The following is a 21714-nucleotide window of genomic DNA, read 5'->3' on the forward strand; positions in this document are numbered from 1 at the left end:
AACAAAAGCATTGGTTCCTTCTTCTTTTCTTGCAGGACCGTTCATCAGCGTAGTGCTGTCGAAGCTGGAGAACATGCTGGAGAATTCCTTGCATGTAAATTTGCTGCTTATTGGGATTATTACTCAGCTGGCAAGTTATCCACAGCCTCTTCTTCGCTCCTTTCTGCTCAACACCAACATGGTGTTTCAGCCTAGCGTGCGGTCACTTTATCAGGTATTTGACCACAAGGGTTAGTCATGCCTATTGGAACGGTATTTTTGGTGTCTCGTTAAACCTTACATTAGCTCTTTTCAGTTCCACCTGTTGCTTTCCCACCTGTCTGAGAGCCTCTCATCTCATTTCGATGTTTTAATTACATTTGTGCAAAGAACTGGAAATTCTGTATGACCATAACTTCTGTCGTAACTCTATTTTAATGTAGCTAGAGAAAGCCTGAGTCGGGCTGCACTGGGAGCAAGAAGTAATTGTTACTGTTGCTTTGGCAGGTGCTGGCATCTGTGAAAAATAAAATTGAACATTTTGCTTCCATTGAAAAAGACTTCCCAGGTCTTCTCCTGGAGGCCCAACAGTACTTGCTTTTTCGCGTGGACATGTCTGATGCCGCGGAAGAATTGCTAACCAAAGGTAAATGTTAACCGCACTCAGAGGAGCGCTGGGTGGAACAACTCACCAGTTGCCTCTCTCGTTTTCTACAGCATGATTAAAAGTAGGTGTGGTGCCTTGTGAATATCATTAACCAGATGTACCCTTCTGACTTTAAGCTGATGATGCTCAGTAGGCCACTGTATATGGATCTATTTGGATATTCTTTGCTCTTTAGAAGCTTTTATTTGCTACCGAAAATGTCTGTTTAAAGGAGTAACAAAATCATCTCTTGGCTCGCTGTCAGTTTGGCCATAAACAAACTTGCTTTCAAGGCATGAGGTGAGATGGCATATGTGCATGATTTCATTTTATTTTTAGCCTGACCTTCAGCTAGTCATTGGTTCTTTTTTGATAAATGTTAGGGAGGACAGAAGTCCAGAATGAATTGGTTTCTGCAACAATTGAATAAGGCTTCATATCATGTTTTGGGCTACTACTGAAGGAGATGGATATTAGCCAGAAAACTGTGCTTTCTTCAATGAAAAACAAAATAAAAAGGGTTGGGTGGGGGTATAAAAGCCAGGACACTTTGAGAGCAGTGGGGAGTTAAACAGGTATCATCCCAACAAGCCAGCTTTCCAGGGGACTTCTGTAACATCTAATGCTTATCAAGCACAGCGCACGCTACACCTGTCTTGACAGTTTACCAATATCCACACTGACGTGGGGGAAGCAAGTGAAAATAAGCAAAATGAAGAATGTTACATTCTAATTAAGAACTTTCCAGATGCAGCCAGGCAGCTGGTAGAGTTGGGGCCCTGCCCTGGGGATGTGCTTGTTCTCAGCTTGCTGCTGAGCAGGCAACGTTGGGTGCAGGGTTCCCTTAAAAGTCAGCTTCCCTTGTGACGGGAATGTGTCGAATTTGGCGAGAGCAGTGACCACAGTGATTAAGAGCTGACTCAGCAACAGGGCTCAAGAGAGGCAGCATTTACAGGTGTGTGTTTACGCATCACTGGGAGTCATTAATAATCACCTGCTCTGCCTATACCTCTGGGAAGTTGTTGATACGTTCCTTGGATTTCCAGAGGTGTGGAAAGCAGGGCTTTTTATGTGCCATTTTAATTGTTTTTTAATTTTTCAAGGCTCTGAATAATAATTTACCTGGTTTCTAGGCAGCATGGTATGTGTTTCTAAGGTTTGCAGTACATCTAGTCTATAAAATTATGATCTTGCTAAGGCTGCTTCTTAAAGAATTAGTCTGTGGAAGGCGCCTGCTGTAAAGGAGCTGTGTATTGCAAATGTCGGTAGCATTTTAGGCTCTACATTCTGGTGCCGTAGATTAGAGAAGCCTTACAATTAGATGGTATTGTAGCTAGCATGTGGGAGATGAGATTAGGAGGCAACATTTAGTGTCCTTTTTTTCAGCTGCTGGCAAAAAGAACTTTTATATAATGCACTCCCAATGGCATTTATTTATGCTTCCAGTTTTACGTCAGTTTTCTTCTGTGGGCTTCAGAATTTGCTAGGCTGACTCATGCTGGCCATTATTTAGGAATTTGAAACCAGGCTGCTTAGTCACCCTGTTGGTACATTTTCTTCTGTGTTGTGGCAACCCCTGCAAAGAAGGCACCTCTTGACAAATAGACGGAGAGTTAATAAATGTTGGGATAACTGCAGACTTGGTTCCCAACAAGACTGGTGATGCAAGTAATCAAATTGCAATTCTTGGGGCAAGTTGGCTCCGTAGTCCATCAGCCCACGGTAGCTCATTATTTTGATTAAGAAGTGCAAGGTAGGAACTGCTAGAATAATGGTAAATGAAAATAAAATTCAAAAAATGAGGACCTCCCGTAGGATTTCTTTGCATTAGCTTGAATGCCACCATTGAGCATCGTGCAAATTAGTTGTTCTCTGAGGGTTTTTTCCCCGAAGTTTTCTCTATGGGTCTAAGCGTAACTGGCCTCCTACGGAACTCACACCTGAAAAACGGCAGCCAGACTTAGTGGGGAACACAAATGTAAAACTGAAATATCCCAGAGCATTTCCTTTCTCTTGACACAGTGATTCTCTCTGAAGGCGTTCGAGCAGAAATGGATGATTTGTTATTTTCTGCTTGCAGTAGTATGTGGTTTTCTTACACAATAGTTTGGGTTCTGGTTAGATATGTAGAACTGTCGTGATGTAGATCCCATATGAAATGCTGCCCTTCTTTCAGTGCGTTGGTAATAACATCTCCAGAGTACTCAATTTCTCAGTTGTATGATTCAGTTTGCATCCTGACCCTAGAAAGAAGTGGACAATCCTGGTCAAAGAAAAAAAAATAATCAAATCTCTTGTCCCTAGACCAGCTTTCTGTGCTTTTTTCTTCTTTTTTTTTTTTCCTCCCTAATAAGCAGTTAAATCTAAATCAAAAGGTTTTTAGGGAAACATATCAATTTCTATGCTTTTTCAAGGGAAGAGTCTAAAAAAAAAAAGAAAAGCTTTGACAGTATACTAGCATTCTGGTTATATTGGCTAAATGATTTTAAAACCTTAAAATATTAATTATGAAACATTTTGATGTTAGAAAAATCTAAAAAAAAAATAATCTTCAAGGGAAGAAGCTCAAAACTTTATCTTTTCATTGTAATTCATAATTTAAGTTGTTTTTCCTCCCACAGTCAGAACTTTTCACAGAACTGAAATTCCTGTACTCTGTCTCTAGTAGATAAAAATTTGTAGAATAACAATATGAATGATTGATAAGTCTGGAGTTGGAAAGGTTTTTGTGAAACTCAAGGAAAGTACAACTCCGTTAGATGATTAAGATGAGATTTCCTTTCGAGTATTTGGAAGCGTACGGCAATTCCACGGTGCCTTAGGAGAACTACAGGGAAGGAAGAAAGGTGCAGAGGTGTTGAGCGGGGGGGTTGTTCTGTGGCGTGGGGCGAGATGTTCATCTGCAGGTCCCGGCTTCAGCTACTTGCAGAGGTTTCGGAGAAAGGGTGGTGTAACCTGAGACTGAGGTGTTTGAACAGAAACTGCATGCGCTTCAAGGGAAACCTCTTCTTAATGCAGCCATGTGGCGGTTGCTTATCCGCAGTATGGGAGTTAATATGACAGTCCTTTATTTTTTTAAAGAAATTATTTACTTATGCAGCTCATGAGAACATCCCCTTGTAAGTTAGGCGGGATTTTATCTGTGTCCCGTTCTGGCCTCAATGACATCTTGGGGCAGTGAGTTCTGCAAGTTAATTTTTCTTCGTAAAGTATTTATTTCCATCGGTGTTAAATTTTGTCACCTTTTTAGTTTCACTAAATTAATTATCATTTAATTAAAGTGCGGTTCTGCTTCAGGTTGAATCAAGGAGCAATTGATTGAAATTTAAGTGCTGCTGTCAGTGTAATTCCGTGCGTTCTGATGCTTGAGCCCTGATCCTCTGAACTCTGGCAGCAGAGATCATATAACAGAGCACACGGTGGCTTTCACTTGCTCTTTTTTTAATGTTTAGTTGCTTTACAGGGAGTTAAAGGCAAGCGTAGTTAGTGGTGTTACAGCCGCAGAAAAATCAAGTTTTCAAATGTTTTTTTCCACTTAGTTTCTAGCTTGCTTCAAACTCCCGTGGCGATGTGATAGCTCGGCCCCAAACCCATTTACACGGTGGTTCATGGGGAGAGGATAGAGAAAGAAAGAGGGAAGTGAAGTCCAAACGATATTTTGATCTGGGGGAGGGCTAGAGCACCAGCATCACTTAAATTGAGACAGCCGTGCTGGGTCTAGATGGGTAGATATTATCTGCTATTTCATAAGGTAAATCCATATTACTCTTTCCCTTGACTCCTCTTCTGCCCACATATTTCTCTCATCAGAGCTGGAACTGAATAATATATAACCTGGGGAAAGATAGCTAATAAAAAATGCAATATAATCAGGCCACATAGAACTTTAAAATGTTGGATTAGTGGAGAATCTCCCTGCACGGTCTGGGTACTGCAAACTGCAGCTCTGAACACAATCCTTGTAAAAACTGGGTTTGGAAACTGTACGAATGCTGTGTGTGCTTAATATACTGAGGGGGTTTTGTTTGGTTTTCTTTTTTTAAATTTTTTTTTCCTCTCCTCTCCTCTTTTCCTGGCTTTAGGTAATATCCAGCACAGCAGCAACGCGGGGAAAGGAAGGAACCTCTCTGAAGCTTACCCGGCTGTACTCCAGCCTTTCCTGGGACAGAAAGGAAAGAAAGGCCTGGCTCATCCCGGCCTTCCCGCGCACGTGAGGAATGCCGTACTTGCAGCTGCCCTTTTCCCAGAGTTCCTCAAGGAGCTGGCAGCACTCGCCCAGGAGCATTCCATTTTATGTTACAAAATACTAGGGGATTTTGAGGATTATTATTAGTGGGTTTTTAAAACATGTTTTAAAAAAACTTGTGGAGTTTGAACAGATTTTTAATGCAAAGCTGCTTACAAAAGAATGTTGTACTTCAATATTTCCTGAAAATACTTGATTTGAAGGGGGAAGAAGGAGGCAAAATGTTATTCCACCTTACCTTATATTAGGCCTTATAATTTCCCTCTGTGCTACGTAACTTATTTGAGAGATTTCTGATACTGCTCTTATTGCAGCTCCCTACTTCTCCTCTTTACACAGCCACCCTTCTTTAGTGTCGCTGATTCCTGTTGAATTTCTGCAATAGACACTTGTAGGTTGGCTAAGAGAGGCAAACATTGTCGCTTTTTCTGTTCCAGAAATACTCTTCTGGATAACTCGTTGGAAGACAGTTTGTTTGGAAAAAAACATTGTCCCGTGGGGACAGTTCAGGGTATAAAAATATACGCAACACCTGCACAAAAACCCCCTTTACGTGAAGGGTTGTGCTTCTTCATGTCTTTGTCCTCTTCCCCGCTTCCCTTCCTTTTCCCTGAAACGAGGTTCTTACCGATCCACGTCTGAAGCCCTCTTTTTAACTAGTGGCTCAGGTTTTTTGAATTCAAGTGATCTTATGTGTGTTAAACCCATGACTAGCTGAAAGCAGGTGCTGGACCCTACACATACCATATTGCCTTATGTTGCAGACAGATCTGCAGCCATCAGCTGTTGGTCTTTGAAGTCAAATGAACTGTGTAAGTGGATGTGGATTGCAGACTGCCTGGAATTTTCCTTGCAGTTTCTCAGCATTCTTTGATAACTACTGCATTGCTACCTAAACTCTCAAGCATGCCTTATTTAGTAAGATTTGCACAAAGTACAAAGCAAAATGTTTCTATGCAAGCTGTAATTAGTATGTAGTTTGTTTTATGCTTATTTTAATAAGCTAAAGAAAGGTATTCAATATCTTTCAGTAGTATTAAAAGGACAGCAGGCTGTTTTGTCGTCTTTTTTTTTTTTTTTTCTTTTTTAAATTAAAAAGGTTGGCTTGCTCCTGAAAGATGTTCTGGTTTACTGTTATTTTTTTTGGTTAAGGGAAAGTTAAATACTGTTTGTTTACTTTTAGTTTAGGTGTTGACTTTTCCTAATATTGCACTTTTGGGATGGTGAGGGGAGGACCAGACTATTCACCAGCTGTAGAAAAGGAAGGAGTTACAGGGAAAGCTGTCGTCTGGTGACTAAATGCTTGAGAAAATTCTCTTCTGTGAGTAATGGGCTTCATTAGGAGAACCCAAACATGATGAATTGGTGCATCATCACTGCATTTCATCTTATCTTAGTAGCATAATTGTGCTTCCAGTGTGCTGTAGTTGGCTACATAACGAGGGGCTTAGTTCAAGAAGGCCTTAAACCCCTTTGTCCAGGAAAGAAACTAAAAGTGACTCCAGGAAATATGAAGAAACAGAAATAAGAAATAACACTTGCATACATCAGTTCTCCTGCTCGTTGTAATTCTGTAATATGGGATGCTCCAGTTAATCACGTCCTGATTTTGAAACACACTTTCTCAGAGACCGCAAGGGAAAAGAACACTTTAAAAACAAAAAACAAAGACACCCCAGAGGAGTCTAATTAATTACAGATCAAACTCCCGTGGAATTTGCAGTGCAATTTAGGTTCCTAAATCCTTTAGATGCTTTAGAAAAGTTATAGCTTTAATCTACAAGCTGTGAGATGCGTTTCTTGGGTCAGAATGCTGTAGGCTATTCCAAGGAAAAAAACAATCCCAAAGTGTACCTCTAACAGAGACACCTCAAGAACTTCTCTGGGTGCGTCCTCCCTTGTTTGCTGTACAGTCTTCACTTCCATGATGGCTGGGTGCTTCTTAGCTGACTCTCTGGTTTGCTTTCTGTTCTAACTTGTTTATTTTTTTTTAAGGCATGATTGCATCATCCATCCTGTAAGTCATCTACTGATCTCCACATGGCCCTGTTTCACCTCACAAGCTTCCTTAGAATCTGAAGCCGAGGCTGGCAGTGTTTTCTTAAATCTCAGTTATAAAGGTTTAAAAGAGCTCTTTATTTTTCTCTTTTCCCCTGCGTTGTTGTTGTAAATGGGTGATGAACGAATTAAGATTTTTTTTTTTTTTTTTTTTTTTTTTTTTCTTTTGAACTTGTCCTAGGACAATGGTGGTTTCTTTCTCCACTCCCCTTTCCCACTATTACCAGTAGTGCTGTCTTTCATGCTGTGCTCGCAGGCCTGGCCTGAAGGCACTCAGTAGTGTTGTGTGTGGCAAGTGTTTTGGCGTTGTGGATGCAGGGGCAGTGCTTGCTCTGCTCCTCACCTCTTCTGGGAGGAACTTCACGTGAGCAAAAGAAAAAGTACCAAATAAGTGTGATCAGGTAGCTTTTAGTAGTTCAGAAACAAGTGCTAAGTTGCAGAAGCGATTCAGTCATTTTTCTGAAGGACTTTTAAAAAAGGAATGAAAAATATTATTTATTTTTTAAATAAAGAATTCTGCAGACCCATGCTCAAGGCAGTAAAGTTACTATGTGAACAGTCCCTTCCCTTGTTTTTATTCTAAAACAAGAATCTTATTTGCTGGGTAGAAGGGATTTCTTTTGAGATTGTTAATTTTACCTGGTGTTCTCAACAAATGTACAAATTCACAGCAGTTTCATCTCAGCAGGTCTGTTAAGCTACGTGGGGATTTTAAAATGTGGGCCGCTCAAAAAAGCATCTGTAAATTTGAGGAAGTGGAGGATTTACCTCATAAGCTGTAGTAGAGCTTATGCTCTACGTGCGGTAGGATAAAGCCAGCCTTTGAAATCTGGAGTCGTGTGGAAGAATTCTTGCTGGAAGGTCACAACTGTGTGTGTGCACAGTGTCCCCTCGTAAATGGGAAATCCGTCTCTCAGGTCCCCAAAAGGAAGAGGTGGAAGAGTGCAGTGACCCTGGCTCAGGACTCTACCAGCGACGATCGTACCTGTAACTTTCTGTTACCTGGTTCCTGAGCTGCGTCAGACTTGCAGCTGTGTCTTAGTTGTGATAGGAGCATAATGGCCAGCACCCAGCGAAAAAAATATTGGCAGGAAGTGCATCTTCCTGTCTTCAAAACGCAGAACCTGTGATTTAGGTTGAAAATGTTGATCTTTTGAGATTAATTACCTCTGTGCGTGTAAGTTCTTCAGCCAAATGCTTGTTTAATAAGCTGCTTCCCTCCAGTTAGATGAAGTGTTATCCCGTCTCTCACCAATGATACATCTTTTTCCAAAAAAACCCATATGCTTCTGGTCCAAGCTGTGCTCCGGCCAAGTTGGCCCCTGGCAGACACGGTGTTGTGTTGCTCTTTCCAAGAGTAAGGAAGTGCGCCATGGTCTGGATTTCCCCACCCTCAGGCATGTGTGTGACCACAGCAGTCCCTCTTCCACGTGTTGTCTCTGCATCGCTCACAAATTAAGTGTCTTGGGGTTGGCAGACCTATTGCAAAACCTGCAGGTGGTGGCTCCATGATACCAAAGTCCAGTCTCCTGCTAGATGTTTCAAACGATGACTGCCGCATTTTGAGCGATGTGGCCTGTAATAAATAGAATCATGTTTGTTAACCAAATCAGGCTTTCTTAAAGGCTGGTGAAAACCTACACTGTTTCGACTCTTCACATACTTAAATCGCAGGCAGGCATCCAGCGTGTTATCTGGTGCACTTTCATACCTCAAGGCCTAAATCACAGGCATCCGGTGTGCTGTCTGGGGCACTTTGACACCTAAAGGCCTAAATCACAGGCATCTGGTGTGTTTTAACACTTCAAAGGGAAGAGCTAAGTTGTGAGATAAGCTGAAAAGAGTCTCCCCAAGGACACTGATAAAGATGAGGAGCCTTCAGCCTCACGACCATCAGGAGGCGGGACAAGACCGACCCCCTAGCAACATGTCGCTCAGACACGGAATACACCAGGATTGACACATATACGGGAACCAGAAGGGTATATAATCAACTACTTTCGGGAAGGGGTGTGCGCCGTTGGCGGAGCAAAGACTCCCCGGCCGCCCAGCGCTGTTTTGCTTGTTGCCGCTTGCTTAATAAACTAATTTGATTAATTGGACTGGTTCCTGTCAATTATTGGGCCTCAATCTATAACATGGCCTTTGAGTGTGTTTTTAAGCTGTTATGCTGTAGCAAGGAATCTTTATGGCAACTTCAACCTGCTATTTTTTTTGCAACCTACCTATAAAGTAAACACTTTGTGTCTTAAAACAGTTGTGGTCATTCTCTTTTACCTTCAACAATTTTTTGGGTGCCCTGTGGGTTAGCCTCGGTGTGCACACACACACAGTTTGTATTAATTGGGCTAAAGCGCTCGGCAACTTTCATTCAAAACAGCATCACCCTTTGCGCGTGTTGATCTTTGGATATGTGCAGTCAGTTGCAACTCATGTGCTGTGTCGTTGGCTCTAATTACTGCCTTTTTATTATTGTATCCTAGACGTTTTTCTTAAATTTGACATTTTCCATTTGTGCCCTAAAGAAAAATACGGGATTTCAAATGAGATCAAGTTGTTGGTATTGCAGTTTGGGATGTGAGAGATGCACTGCCTTTTCTGTCCAGGTACCTTCTGACCTTGGTTTGGAAGAACAGAACCGAGAGCTGCTGTTCTCAGCTGTGCTCCATAGAGCTGAGACAATTCCCAGTAGCGGGCATGTCCCTCCCGCCAGCACACCCAGACGCATCCTTCCGAGCATCCCCTTCAGAAACTACTTATTTCCTCTTTCATTGGGGTTTGTCGCTTTGTAAAAAGTCTGATGGATACAGTGGTGTGGTGCTGCCCTACCTGCTTGGTGCATTCGCCTTTCGGATGCAATTTGATTTTTTTTTAGTAAGATCAGTAAATGTCCTAGAATGGGAGAAAACACGCTGTGATTGGGATGGACCCCGGACATCGGCGGGGGCTGTGTTTTGGCCTGGGAACAGGAGTGGCCAGGCTGTAAGCCTGAACAGCGTTGCTGCCACCACCAGCGCCATCCTAATTGCTCTTTGGCCCGGGCACAATGCCCAAGTGGTCCGTTCACTCCTTCAGAGAAAAACATTTGCAAACAAACTTACTGCCTCCCGCGGAGTCCAAGGGTTTAAGTTCAAGAGGTTAAGTTCTATTTACCAAGAGAAGTAGACCATCTAGCACAGCGCGTAAGCATTCCCTACCCTTCTGTGCACTCCGCTTAAGCCTCACAGAAGGTTTTGTGCTTCAGGAAGGTTTTTTTAGCTCCTCCAAAATTTAGGAAGAAAAGGATGGGAGCGGCGTGATTTCGTGCAGTTAAATTATGTCATTGCATCATTTGAATTTGTAGCCGCAGCTACTGTTTGAGGGCAGCTTGATTTAATAGGCAATTTACTGTGCTGTATTTACTGAAATTGCTATGTCATGCCTGCAGTTTTTATGACGGCTCCTATTACATTTGTAACATTTAAACTGCATCTGCAGTTATGGGTAGAATACTGGGATTTTCCTCTTTCTTTTCTTTTCGCTCAGATAGCTCTGACACAATACAGTAATGCTGCTTCTGTGTCCGGATCCGATTTAGATAATTACCGTATGGTCTTCCTTGCACCTTTTGAGCATTATCAGCGGAAACGGAGGGTACATGACACTCGGGCTGCTTACGTTAATGAGCAAACTAACAGTAAAACACCGCAGATTAGCAGGGGGCACTTGCCTCCGTGTGAAATGCGGTAAGAATTTACATTCGTGTTGCTCTGATTTGCTGGGGAGAAGAAAGAAAAAGCTCATAGCCAACTTGAAAAACGAATATGCCGGTGTCCTATGGCAACTGTCCAAGTGGGTAGCGCTGATATGTAATGTTTTGGGCCAAAACCGTGCGAAAGAGGGTAAAAATTGCTCCCTGTTAAGGTGGTGTCAGACTTGCATAAATAGGTATTCAGCTAATACGCCGGCGATGCCAGCTGTCAGGCTGAAGACAGCGCTGCGTTCTGTGGCTATCTCAGTGACTCTGCTGGCGGTGAAAGGCCAGCTCTGACTAAACATACTTTATTTTTTAGGGGCCCCCAGCTTTCCTAAACACATTGCGGCCCAGCATCAATGTACTTCATTTGTTATATGCTCAGTTGGAAGCCTCTTACTTATGAATAGGGGCATTACTTGGATTCTCAAATATGTAGGTACTTAAAGTGGTGGTTTGTTGCTGACTGTGCAAATCTTTTTGTTCATTGATTATAATGGTTCTTGTGTGGCAGCTGGATTAAATTAAGACTGAAGTCTCTGGGCTAAAAGCCCTGACGGAACTTTTGTGCAAAGGCTGCATTTCTTAACCAAGTAACTTTCTCTGGCTCTTCGGCAGACTGCCCACATACAATTACCTATTGTGGACTAAATACCTGCAAACTTACATTTCTGACGAAGTCAATTCCACAGCAGCTGTGTTTTATCGCGGTCTACTTTAAAAATAACTAGCTTGGATTTAGACCAAAAAATAACGTGGACGAATCAAATCCAAGACAACTAAACTGTGTCCAGCTCACTGCTGCTGTGTCAGTTTGGCCAGAGCTCAGACGAAATGCCATCTCATCCTCAAAGGAGAGGGGGTGGCTCCAGGTCTCGGTATCCCCTGCTGCACCTTGAGCCGACTCATGTCTCTCGGTGTCCAAGAGCAGCTTGTTGTTGGCAGCTCTGACCCGTGTCTGTTTTAAAACTCCAGAGTAGTAGCATTGGTTTCTGAGCTTCAGTGTGAAAAACCTAGTGGACTGTTAAGACCAGTCTGAAAATACGGCCTCTCGAGCTCTAGAAACGAGAAGGTAAAATATAACTCACTGATGGTTATGCCTGCTCAGTGGGTGTAAATGCTTCAGATAGTTAAAGCTGGGGCTGGTGCAACCGTATGTCAGAACTTTTCCATTGTGCTTACGCAAAACGCCTGTGCGTGGGGGAGCGCTCCCTACAGTGAAACTGTTGGCCTTCAAGTGCTCTTGTTAGGATTAGCTCACGGTGGTGCAACCTCTGCAGCTCCAAGTACTGAACCCAGCTCTGGGCCTTTCTCCAAGGCTGCAATGACAAGGCCATGGATGTGGCATAAATTATTGGCTGTCCGTGTAGGTGCTGGGGTAACGTGGGGTCTGGCACGGCTGTCACCAGTCTTTTTGGGGGGAAAGCCAGCAGATGAGTTGGACCTCCCACACACAGATAAAGGGGAGGGACAGCAAAGGTCAGGCTCCCTCTCCATCTATATGTACAATATCTGCAAGTGCTCTGAACTGTGAAACGCCTGTACACCCTACAGGAGCTCTTAAGCGTCTGGGACTAGGACAGTCCTACGGGGAACACCATCAGTGCTCATTAGGACCACGCGCCGCTCACTAAACTCTACCTTCTTTTGCATCTTTGCTGCCTCATGGCAGCACCTGAACATTTCTGTAGGTTTGCTTTATTGCAGTTAAAATTCCAGCTGTACGGCCTGATGTGGGATGTGTGTTGGAGCGGAGTCAGAAGAGAAGGAGAACTCCTGGAGGTTTTCTATTCCCACTGCAGTCAATCCCTAATTACTGATCTGGCTTGGTCCAGAAGCTCTGCTAGATGGAGTTTAAATTTGCTATCGCAATGGGCAGAAAAAGGCACAGCAAATCACAGGTCACAACAATTCAGGATTTTCTATTTTATTGTCCTCCTCACACTGTTTAGCAATAGAATCTCGCTGTGTATGTTATCGGAAAGTTTACAGCTTGTTGGGGGGACAGGGATGACTGAACATCCAACCCAATGCAGGTAAGCTGCTAAGCACTTGGGTCAATAACTCTTGACCTCCTACCTGCTCTAACTTGGTTTTATGTGGCCATTAAGTGAAGCAGAATCAATGAACTTTGGAGTATTTGTAAACAGCGTTGCGAGGAAGATGCAGGCAACAAGGGCAAAAGGACCACCAGCATGCTATTCCCTCTTCTCCCTCACGGTTTGAGAAGGGAGTTGAGTAAACACCCAATTTGTTTTTCTTTACGTGAAGAAATCCAAACACTGTCCATGTTGAGCGTACCCACAAGGCCATAAATCGCTGCGAAGGTGCTGCCGAGGTCAGTGGTTGTGCCAGCGCGTAGGTAGAGAGGTGCTCAGAACAGAAATGAGAAGATTACAGTACACCGACACCACGCCGCAGAAGTGGAGTGGAAAGGGGCCGCGGTGAAACCACAGCGTGAATACTCTCGCTGTAAGTTTTTTAGTTAAGGTTCCTATCATATGCTTCTATTTTTAACACAGTTAAAATTAAACTCTGGAGCCGAGGCTGAGGGCTAGAAATTCTTTCTTCACTACTTCAGCATTGCCAGCATCTTTTTAAACAACTTTCTTCTCCTTTTCTGCAACCTCGGATATGGGATACTTCAGCTATACAGGATAGTAAGTATCATCTCTCCACCCTCAGGAGTGACCTCCTAAAGGACTTCCAGCAACGAGTAGATGAGATGAGATTGTCATGACAGCGTCTGGTGTCAGCTTTTAATTTGTGAGCATTTTCTTTGGCCCTCTGTTCGTGGACGGTTACCGCTGAAAATCTGCACGGAACTGTCCTTAATTCACCCCGCCTAATGCTGTCGCACAGATGGCATCTGCAATCAGCAGACCAAGGAGCGCTCTTGTAGCTAAATAAGACTTGCAAGGTGGGGTCAAAGCCTCAGTGTTAATTCTTCGGTTCCTAGCCTCCGTACAACCACGCTCAGAACAGCCTCCTGCTCTGCAACACGTTCTGACACCAAACGCTTTCATCGGGGGGCTCTGCCTTTTACCTTGCGGCCCCACTGTCCTCTGGAGTTTTGTATTTGTCTTGACAATCGCAGATACTGAATTCCTTGAGGCTGCTGCTTCTGTCTTTTAATGTGCTCCATCAACTACTGCTACACGAATATAAACCAAGGCTAGTTTGCGCGGGATGGAGTTTCCTGTGGAGCGTTGAGAGTTTGCCTTTAGCCCCATTTAGGACACAGAGGAAGGTGGTGGTTGTATTTAGGCTGCTCTATCAGGCCTTTGGCAGGCAAAGCGGGATCCGGTGTTTTGGTTGTATTGGTTGGATGGAATGGGTGTAAGGTGACTGCGGAGCCCCTTAATGCCGGCTGCCACAGTGGGAGCACTGTTGGCCGGCCCTGCTGAGCTCTCCTGTCTCCCGGTCCTAGCGCTGCCAGCTGCCACCGCTTCAAAGTTGGTAGCTCATAGCCCCACAACTGTTAAAAAGATTCATCATCTCGCTCTCATTTGATTCAAACCACTTTTTTCTATCAGAAAGAAATTTACATTTTGTGTGCGTCTGCAAAAGATTTCTTTAAAAATTTTACAAGTGACTGTTTCATAATATAGTGCAAAATTTATAGACTATAGCTGCTCTTTCCCTTCCCTGGAAGGGGAAGAATATTACAGTTATCCCTTTTTAATCTTTCTTGTTATCCATTGTGTCTGTCAGGTAGAGGTGAAAATAGATGGAGATTTACAGTACATCCATTTAAAGATCTCACGCTGTACTCATCTTGAGCTTGGCTCATGATTTTTAACAGATTTTGTACCGTATTAGCAAAGTGTAATTACGTAGGAAAAGAGTGGCTAAGAAGAAGTAGCTGTTAAAAAGACATCTACCAGCAGTAACCACAGTACAGCAGTGGAGATGCTTCCTCCTTTCAAATACAGCTTAATTACTGCTCTTCCAAATACCGACGATGCCTCTTTTTTAAGAGGCGCACGCTACAGCAGAGGGGAAACTCAGCCCAGCAGCATCAAGCTGGGCAGCAAAAAGCATTAACCTTGGAGGAGCACCTTTTGGAAACAATTGTGTTTCTCTCAACTGAGGGAGTACCTTTAAATTAAGGTTCCAGATTTCATGCAGAAGCCCTTGTGCCTTTTCGTTTCTTGCTGCCACGGCAAGAGTTGAACAGAATTGCAAAATTTGAAGTTTGCTGCATAATCTAAACCTTTATTGACTGAACGCTTACCTGAAAACTCACATCACTAAGTAAAAATGGTACTTCTTGCTCATGATGTGAAAAGTGATAGTAAAAGCCTTTGTGTGAAGGTCAGGTTACATGAAAATCAGGGGGAGGTTCGTTTGGGATTTTGGGTTTTTGTGGGGGGTTTGGTTTTGGTTTTTTTTAAGGGTCACAGTTTTTGATTGCAACCATGTTACTGCTTTTTGTCAGCTCTATGACTTTTGAATTGTGAAGTTATTTTTATGTGAACAATGGGTATACATTTTATTCATTAAATGTATTTGAAAACCACAGGGTTTTTCTCCTTCTATTAAGAGTTCACACTTGAACTGTGAGCCAGTTTGTACAGAAACGCTCTCCCCGAGTCATACATTAGCACTACTCCTCATGAGAATGAACTGCCATCAACAGAGTTTGAACTAGTGTTGCAAGCACTGCGTTTGCAAAAGGTGACCGAAGTCCCAGGGCCAGACCCGCTGCACTCCTGTGACAACATCTGCCCTGCAGCCATAGCCTAAAGAACAATTCTGAAAAAGCAGCTGAGGTCTGGGATAAATGTGATCTTTAAAATGCACGGCTTAGCAGCCTCCAGAAGGGATTTAAGAATTTCAAACCCCTGGTACTAAGTGGGATTTCTTTCCCTAGTAAATGTAAATTTGATGGGTTGCTTCTAGTTGTGTTTTCTGTTAATAGTTTGATCAGCTAAAGTGGGTTGGGACTGGGAGGTTAAGTCTAGGACTCTGGATTTCAGTGGGTACTTAAAGGTAGGCGCTGAAAAATGGAAGATATAAAAAAACCAACCAGCATAAAACTCTCCCTTGGATTAAATAGTCCAGCAGACCCTGGAACCTTGCTCGGTTTTGGTAAGCCAAAATTGCATGTTCTGTTCTTCCATGAAAGGGTGCAGTGCCAGGTGAGAGCAGAAAGCCACATGCCAGAGAAGGGTGCAGCCCTGGGCTTGGGCCTTTGTAACACAGGGTCACGTTCTCAGCAGCAGAGGAAAAAAAAAAAAAAAAAAACAAATCGGGGCAAATGGGACCTTTATTGAGCTACTGCACTACGTGTTCCTCTGTGGGTTGTGCAGGGCCGGCAGAAGCACACTACCGCGGCAGTCTGCTACGCTGGACCTCGTGGGCCAAACTGGGATGTGAACCTGGGAAGCGCTCGGGCAGCCATCCGTTAGGCGCTCGTCAGAAGTGAAAGAGCTGTGAGTAGGCAAAGCAGATGTTTGCGCACCTAACAAGGAGAAGGCGAGCAAACAATCTGACGCTAATTCTTAGCTGTAGGCACACCTGTTTGTGGCACTAGCCTTGGGCACTGACTTAAGCAGCTCGGGACTTCATCTTTTCCCCATCCCTCAGAAACCAGGGAGAATGACAGCAGCGGATGGTTTTTTCCCTTCTGCTAGGCATGGAGGCACACATTGTCTTCTTAATTACCGTTCGGTGTTTTAATCATTGTTACTAGTGTGCTCCCATTAATTGACAATGAGTTGTTAGTGTGCACCATCAAATTTTGCATTCAAGAGCTGTGAACTTCTCTTCTCCCAACAAGGCCGCTAGAAAAGCTGAGTTTGCACTCGCTTTATTACAAACGTAACCCACAGAGCTCCAGCGCTCTGCGTACTCACAGACACCCCCAGGAACTTGCTTCCCGTGGCGGTGTGGAAATCACATTTCTGAATGCCACGACAAAGGGAGGGAGATGCAAATGACTGTTCTGTCTCCTGCTAGTCTTTTGCTCATCTGCCTTTGGCTGCTGCGTCCAGGGAAGGCTAGGACGAAATGCCGCTTGGAGTACAACCAACAATCCTGATGATGCAGGAGGAGGCACCGAAGTTCATTTGCAGTGAACTAGACAGAATGAAGCACGTGATTTCTGTAGACACTTGGGTGGTTGTTCTCTTGCGGCTACTCTGACAGCTTCTTCTCTAATAATTGCTTCACCAGAACAGGATTGGATCGTCCTCGTGTTTCCCTTTGTACCAGGCCAATCAACTTATTTAGAACTTTGAGATTTCCTGCCTTTATCGCCATAACCTTTAAAGAAAAACAAAACAACAGACACCACTGTTACATGAAAACTGGATGCCCTCACTCGTTCACAGCCAAGGTATGAATATTTTTGTTCTTTGGACCATTGTCATAGAATGCTGTATTTTGGGCTGTTATTTATAAAAACTGCTTTCAGCTTTGCAATAAGCTCCTGCTCTGCTCCCATGAGACAACAGCAAGTCCCTACAGCAGCAGGGCCTTACAACTAATAGAAAGATCTGCTTTTATTGGAAGTCAGAAACACTTTTGGATTTTAACAGCGTCTGCAACTTGAACAGTGCCTTCCTGGAGAAGTGCCAGAAGTGAGATGAACTTCTTTTTGCTAATAGAATCCACCTTTTTACTCAATATACTGTTCAGTTATAACAAGTAATTTGTATCGAGTCACAATCTTATTTGATAATATCTGTGAGATCCTTCAAGCACAGACGTAGGTGCTTTTGTAACAGCATGTTATTTCCTTTAAGCAAGGAACCCTTTGCAACACAGCAATTAATAAGCTGATCAGAAATACGGCCTCCTATCAGACAGCTAGTGTTTGATGCACAATCACCTACAGAATAGCGAGGGCCGTATTTAAAAGTGAAGACACTGAAAAAAGCATTGGAAATTTCACTTCCATGCATTTCTGAAGGAGATGTTACCTCTGAAAGACAAGCTTCTGGCCTTCATATTGTTTGTGTGGCAGGGAAGACATTCTCTACATTGTCAGAGCTACTGGGCAAAACACGATAGCTTCAATTAAACAGGATGTCATGTTTACAGACATTAAGGGAAGGATTGCGAACATATGAACCACCCACTGTGCCAACAGCAAGCACAAATGCAAATATTGCCACTCATTACGGTATCCGAATTATTGACACACTAAAATATTCTCTGTAATGTCACAATACAGAAAGGACTCACGACTCCTGATCTGCTAGAAATGACCTGTGCGGGGCAGAGCACAGAACAATCCAGACACTGCATTTTTCATAAAGTGCTCAGCGTTGGCTCGAGCAACTGTTTGTAAGTTAGTTCATTTTAAAGAAAGTTACTATCAACAAGCAAGGCACACTTTTTTCTTTTTCCCGTCAAGTACTCGGCTAACTCTTTTGTACGGGAAGCTCTCTCGCAGCACTTTAAAGCAATGAACTGCAGGCCTTCAAGGCAGCTTTTGCCTTAGCAGAAGATCACCTGGAAAAAGCAGGGAAGTGAGGCCATTCTACTGCATCTGGCTTGACTAAAACAGTGGAAAACAGAGAGGAATTACATTCTCAGAAAAAGCATTATTATGGAAATGGGAGTGTAGTTACGGACCTTCAGCTTCTGCACTTCCCAATCAGTTCTAATGTTCTTTCTATCCACACTTGTGCTTCCGTGCCAGTCTGAAAATACAGCGGCACTTTTATCAGGCTCTGCAAATGAGTCAGTCTGATGGAGGTCACGCCGACCTACTGCAAGCTCATTTTCTTTATCAAAAGCTCTTGCGGAGCTGTTAGCATCCCCCAATGAGATCTGGGGTGGGTGGTATTGTTCTCAAAAGATGTTAATGTTTTTTTTCCAAATGGCAAATGTATCTAGACAATGTTTATATTAGAAGTACGCTATTCACTTCTGCTTTTACATTTTTGCTCCACAGAACATATAAGCACTTGTTTTCACTTTGCTTTTTATAAAGCAGATTTTAGACTCGGTTGAGATCCCTTCCCACTCCTCCCCTTTATGATCAACAAGGGTTTTTTTTTCCCCTTTTCCTGGCTCAGACCTTGTTAGACCCACAAGCCAGGCAGACCGCTGCATGTTCTTCCAAGGCGATGGGGAAGAGCCCAAACCCCACCTCTCCTACCACAGCATTTGCACTGCTGCCACAGCCCAGCAGCAGAACAGCCGAGCTGACAGCAACTCTGCAGCCACCGAGGCCACTGCCACGGCGGTCCGTCTCCTCCCCACCCCACAGCCAGCGTCAGGCAGGAGAGCCAGCTCAACTTGGCTCTTTGGCAGTGGAGGGAGACAGGAACATGGTGAAGAGACAGATCCAAGTAAAATTTTTGTCTTGCCAGCCCTGATACAGTCTCTTAATTCCATAACTAATATATGCCTTGCTGGCAGATAACTTCAATCTCCAGCTTCTGAACAGTTTAACAGCGTTGCGCTGATATCACAACAGCTGACATAAAAATCAGAGTTATGTGGCCGGGTGGCCAGATCAGGTTAATGGCAGTATAGCTGAAGAGGGAAAGAGCCGCACAGTTTTCCTTTCCTGCATTAAATTTTTATGGTCTCTCAGAATGACTTAGCATATTAGCCAGACTGGTAATTTCTTCTGCTGATCATTTTGTGTATGCTTCAATTTCCAAAATAACATTTAGTAAAATAAGAAAAGAGAAGAAAAGCCTGATAATATCTGAGCAGCAGCTTTAATGCTCCTATACTGGCTCTAGAGCTCAAATGACAATCAAAAGGAAAAAGAAAGAAAAAAGGCCATTTTAAGCCCCTTTTTAGTGCCACAGACTGCCATAGTGCACAATCTTCCCCGCGCCATCATAATCACCTCATTTTCTTGTCCATCAATCACCGCCTGGCAGATCTGTTCAAGCTCTTTTTGATCCTGTATCAGTTCAAGTTTCTTTTCTTTAACAATTTCAAGAGGAGTCTTCTCTTCTCCCTTCCACAATTCCGCAAGCACCTGAAAATCACAATGAGTAGCGAAGGTCAGTGTCTTGACTTATCACTGTTGTTTACATGCAGTATTTCAGTTTACTACCCAAGAAGCCAGATTTTAGTTAAAGCAAGAGCAGATTATCTAAATGTGAACAAACCCAAGATTTAAACCTGTGCCTCGCTGAAAGAGCTCTTGTAGCCTCCCTCTTCTTCTGCATCCTCAAATAAAACAAAGCGTTTTCACTCTGCATGAGTGCAGGTTAATGGTTCACAACGGGTCCTCTGCAGCCTACCGCAGTACCGGGGCCTGCCTGCTACTACCAGGGATAGAACCTGTGTGAAGAAGTTTGTCTCTCGCAGCCCCCGTGTACCTCGCTGGGAGGGGGGGCACCACAGCAAAGACTGTCACTGCCTGCAAGGCTGCCCCTCAGGCAGTACTCGCGCTCATCTCACATTATTCACAAGAACTGCCTGAGAGCAGTAAGAAAATGCATTTCCATGAGCAATGTCTCTGCCCGGGAACTGACGATTAGCTGACTACTGTACCAAGTCCAATCCCAGGTAACTCATCCCATTACCAGTCCTCATCAGCCAGCTGTAATGAGGATACGTATGACAAAGCAGAAGAAAAATAGTGCCGAGCAGAACGAAGGCAGCAGCCCCAGCCCACCTATGCATCACCTCCAAGTACTGGAATGCTGGGTGAACCCAGGCCTCCAGAATAATCACTTGTTAATGCTAGTGTGTTTTCCTACGCTGTAGCAGGGCTATCGCCCTGGAATAAACTTGAGAGAAGAGAACATTTATAAAAAACCAATTTCCTTGGGCGGTCATTTTCTGTATTCCCTTTGCTCTTATTTCAGAGCTGTGGGAGGAGAGAAAGGAAACCATTATTAAAACAGCTGCTTGTGCTCCATCCTGAGCTGAAGATATGATTGTATGTTTGGGCCATTGCTGTGTACCAATATGGAAATGGATGTCACGCCAGAATTTCAGCATTAAATACTCACTGCAGGATGAAGCAGCAGCTGGGACAAGGAGAGGAGAAGGGGCATTCAAACTGCATGTTAAATAATCAGCAGGGGAGCAAGACAACTTGGGAAAAACGAAGCACGTGGGATGGTATCTTAACTACTCCAGCAATTTTCTTCAGCATGAAGAATTTTCTGCTACAAAAGACCTTCAGTTAAACAATTTTGTGGCCACAACAGGTATTTAAGAACCATGCATTGATACAATTCCTGCAAGAGGAGATTTGTTTGCCAGCGGTATCCCAAAGCTTTTTATGGGATCTTATCCCTCCGCTGGAGACCTCGAGAGAAGGTAATGACACACAGCTATACTGTAGCAGCTACAGCTTGTTTTTTCCCCTGTAAGAGGGTTAAAGTCAGATCACAATATTAAAGTTACTGATAAGCAGCCAGAGTTACAACCGCTCTTATAGGTAAAGCTTTCAGATGTTTATAGCTAAATAAATCAGTGCATTATACAATGTCTTCTACAAGATCTTCCTTCTAGTACAGCACTTAAAAATCATCATGCCAGTGCTACCTGGAATACCCCTAGAAAGAAATACAGCCAGCAGAGATTCAACCTGTCTGCAGCCACTTGCCTTCTTTTTGTTGCACTCCATTGTTACCTGTCCCACAACCCCCTCCTGCTCTTTCCTTGAGGGATCAGGCAGGAAGCTTTCTGTCCTTAAGGCCACCCAAGGCACCGGCAGGGTACATCACCCCTCAGAAGCAGCCCTGTCCTCTATGCACAGCACAGCCCAGCCCACAGCAAAACACCCTGGAGAATCTGAAGCGCTGCTCAAATCAGGGGCTGGACAATGAATAAGCCATATCACTCTCCTGGGAAAAGGCAGATGTGATTTTTAGGACTGGCATGTATTCAAGCAGGATGCCACGAGCTGCAGGAGGGGAAAATCTGCAACAAACAAAAAATCTAAGCAGCCGACCACGGCAGAGTTACCCAGGAGCAACTCGTACATCAGGCTGACTTAGATCAGGGGCAGGACAGCTTGACAGTCAGAGATCCAGCTCTGATTCCCTGCGCCAAACATCTCCTGGCACTGAGAAAAGCTTGCCCATTAGAAACCTTGAAGGCATCAGATTTTCC

At 43.7% G+C, this 21714-nt stretch overlaps 2 protein-coding genes across 4 annotated transcripts in view; one reads left to right on the forward strand and one right to left on the reverse strand.

Annotated features, from left to right (window-relative positions):
• Positions 1-5924, forward strand: part of FHIP1A (FHF complex subunit HOOK interacting protein 1A) — a 93161-nt gene extending 87237 nt beyond the window's left edge. For all 3 annotated transcript variants that reach the window (XM_063336565.1, XM_063336562.1, XM_063336563.1), the window contains 3 exons: positions 36-214; positions 487-625; positions 4708-5924. In XM_063336565.1, coding sequence (XP_063192635.1) covers positions 36-214; positions 487-625; positions 4708-4958 — 569 coding nt within the window. In that variant the 3' untranslated portion in view covers positions 4959-5924. The remainder of the gene's footprint in view (positions 1-35; positions 215-486; positions 626-4707) is intronic.
• A 10537-nt stretch (positions 5925-16461) lies between these two features.
• The window catches only part of GATB (glutamyl-tRNA amidotransferase subunit B), a 43065-nt gene continuing 37812 nt past the window's right edge, over positions 16462-21714 (reverse strand). The window contains exons 12-13 of the mRNA XM_063335465.1: positions 19484-19618; positions 16462-16932 (exon numbers count right to left, since the gene is read on the reverse strand). Of these exons, the coding sequence (XP_063191535.1) occupies positions 16804-16932; positions 19484-19618 (264 nt within the window). The 3' untranslated portion in view covers positions 16462-16803. The remainder of the gene's footprint in view (positions 16933-19483; positions 19619-21714) is intronic.

The sequence above is a fragment of the Chroicocephalus ridibundus genome, chromosome 5 (genome assembly GCF_963924245.1).
Source record: "Chroicocephalus ridibundus chromosome 5, bChrRid1.1, whole genome shotgun sequence".
Taxonomy (NCBI): domain Eukaryota; kingdom Metazoa; phylum Chordata; class Aves; order Charadriiformes; family Laridae; genus Chroicocephalus; species Chroicocephalus ridibundus.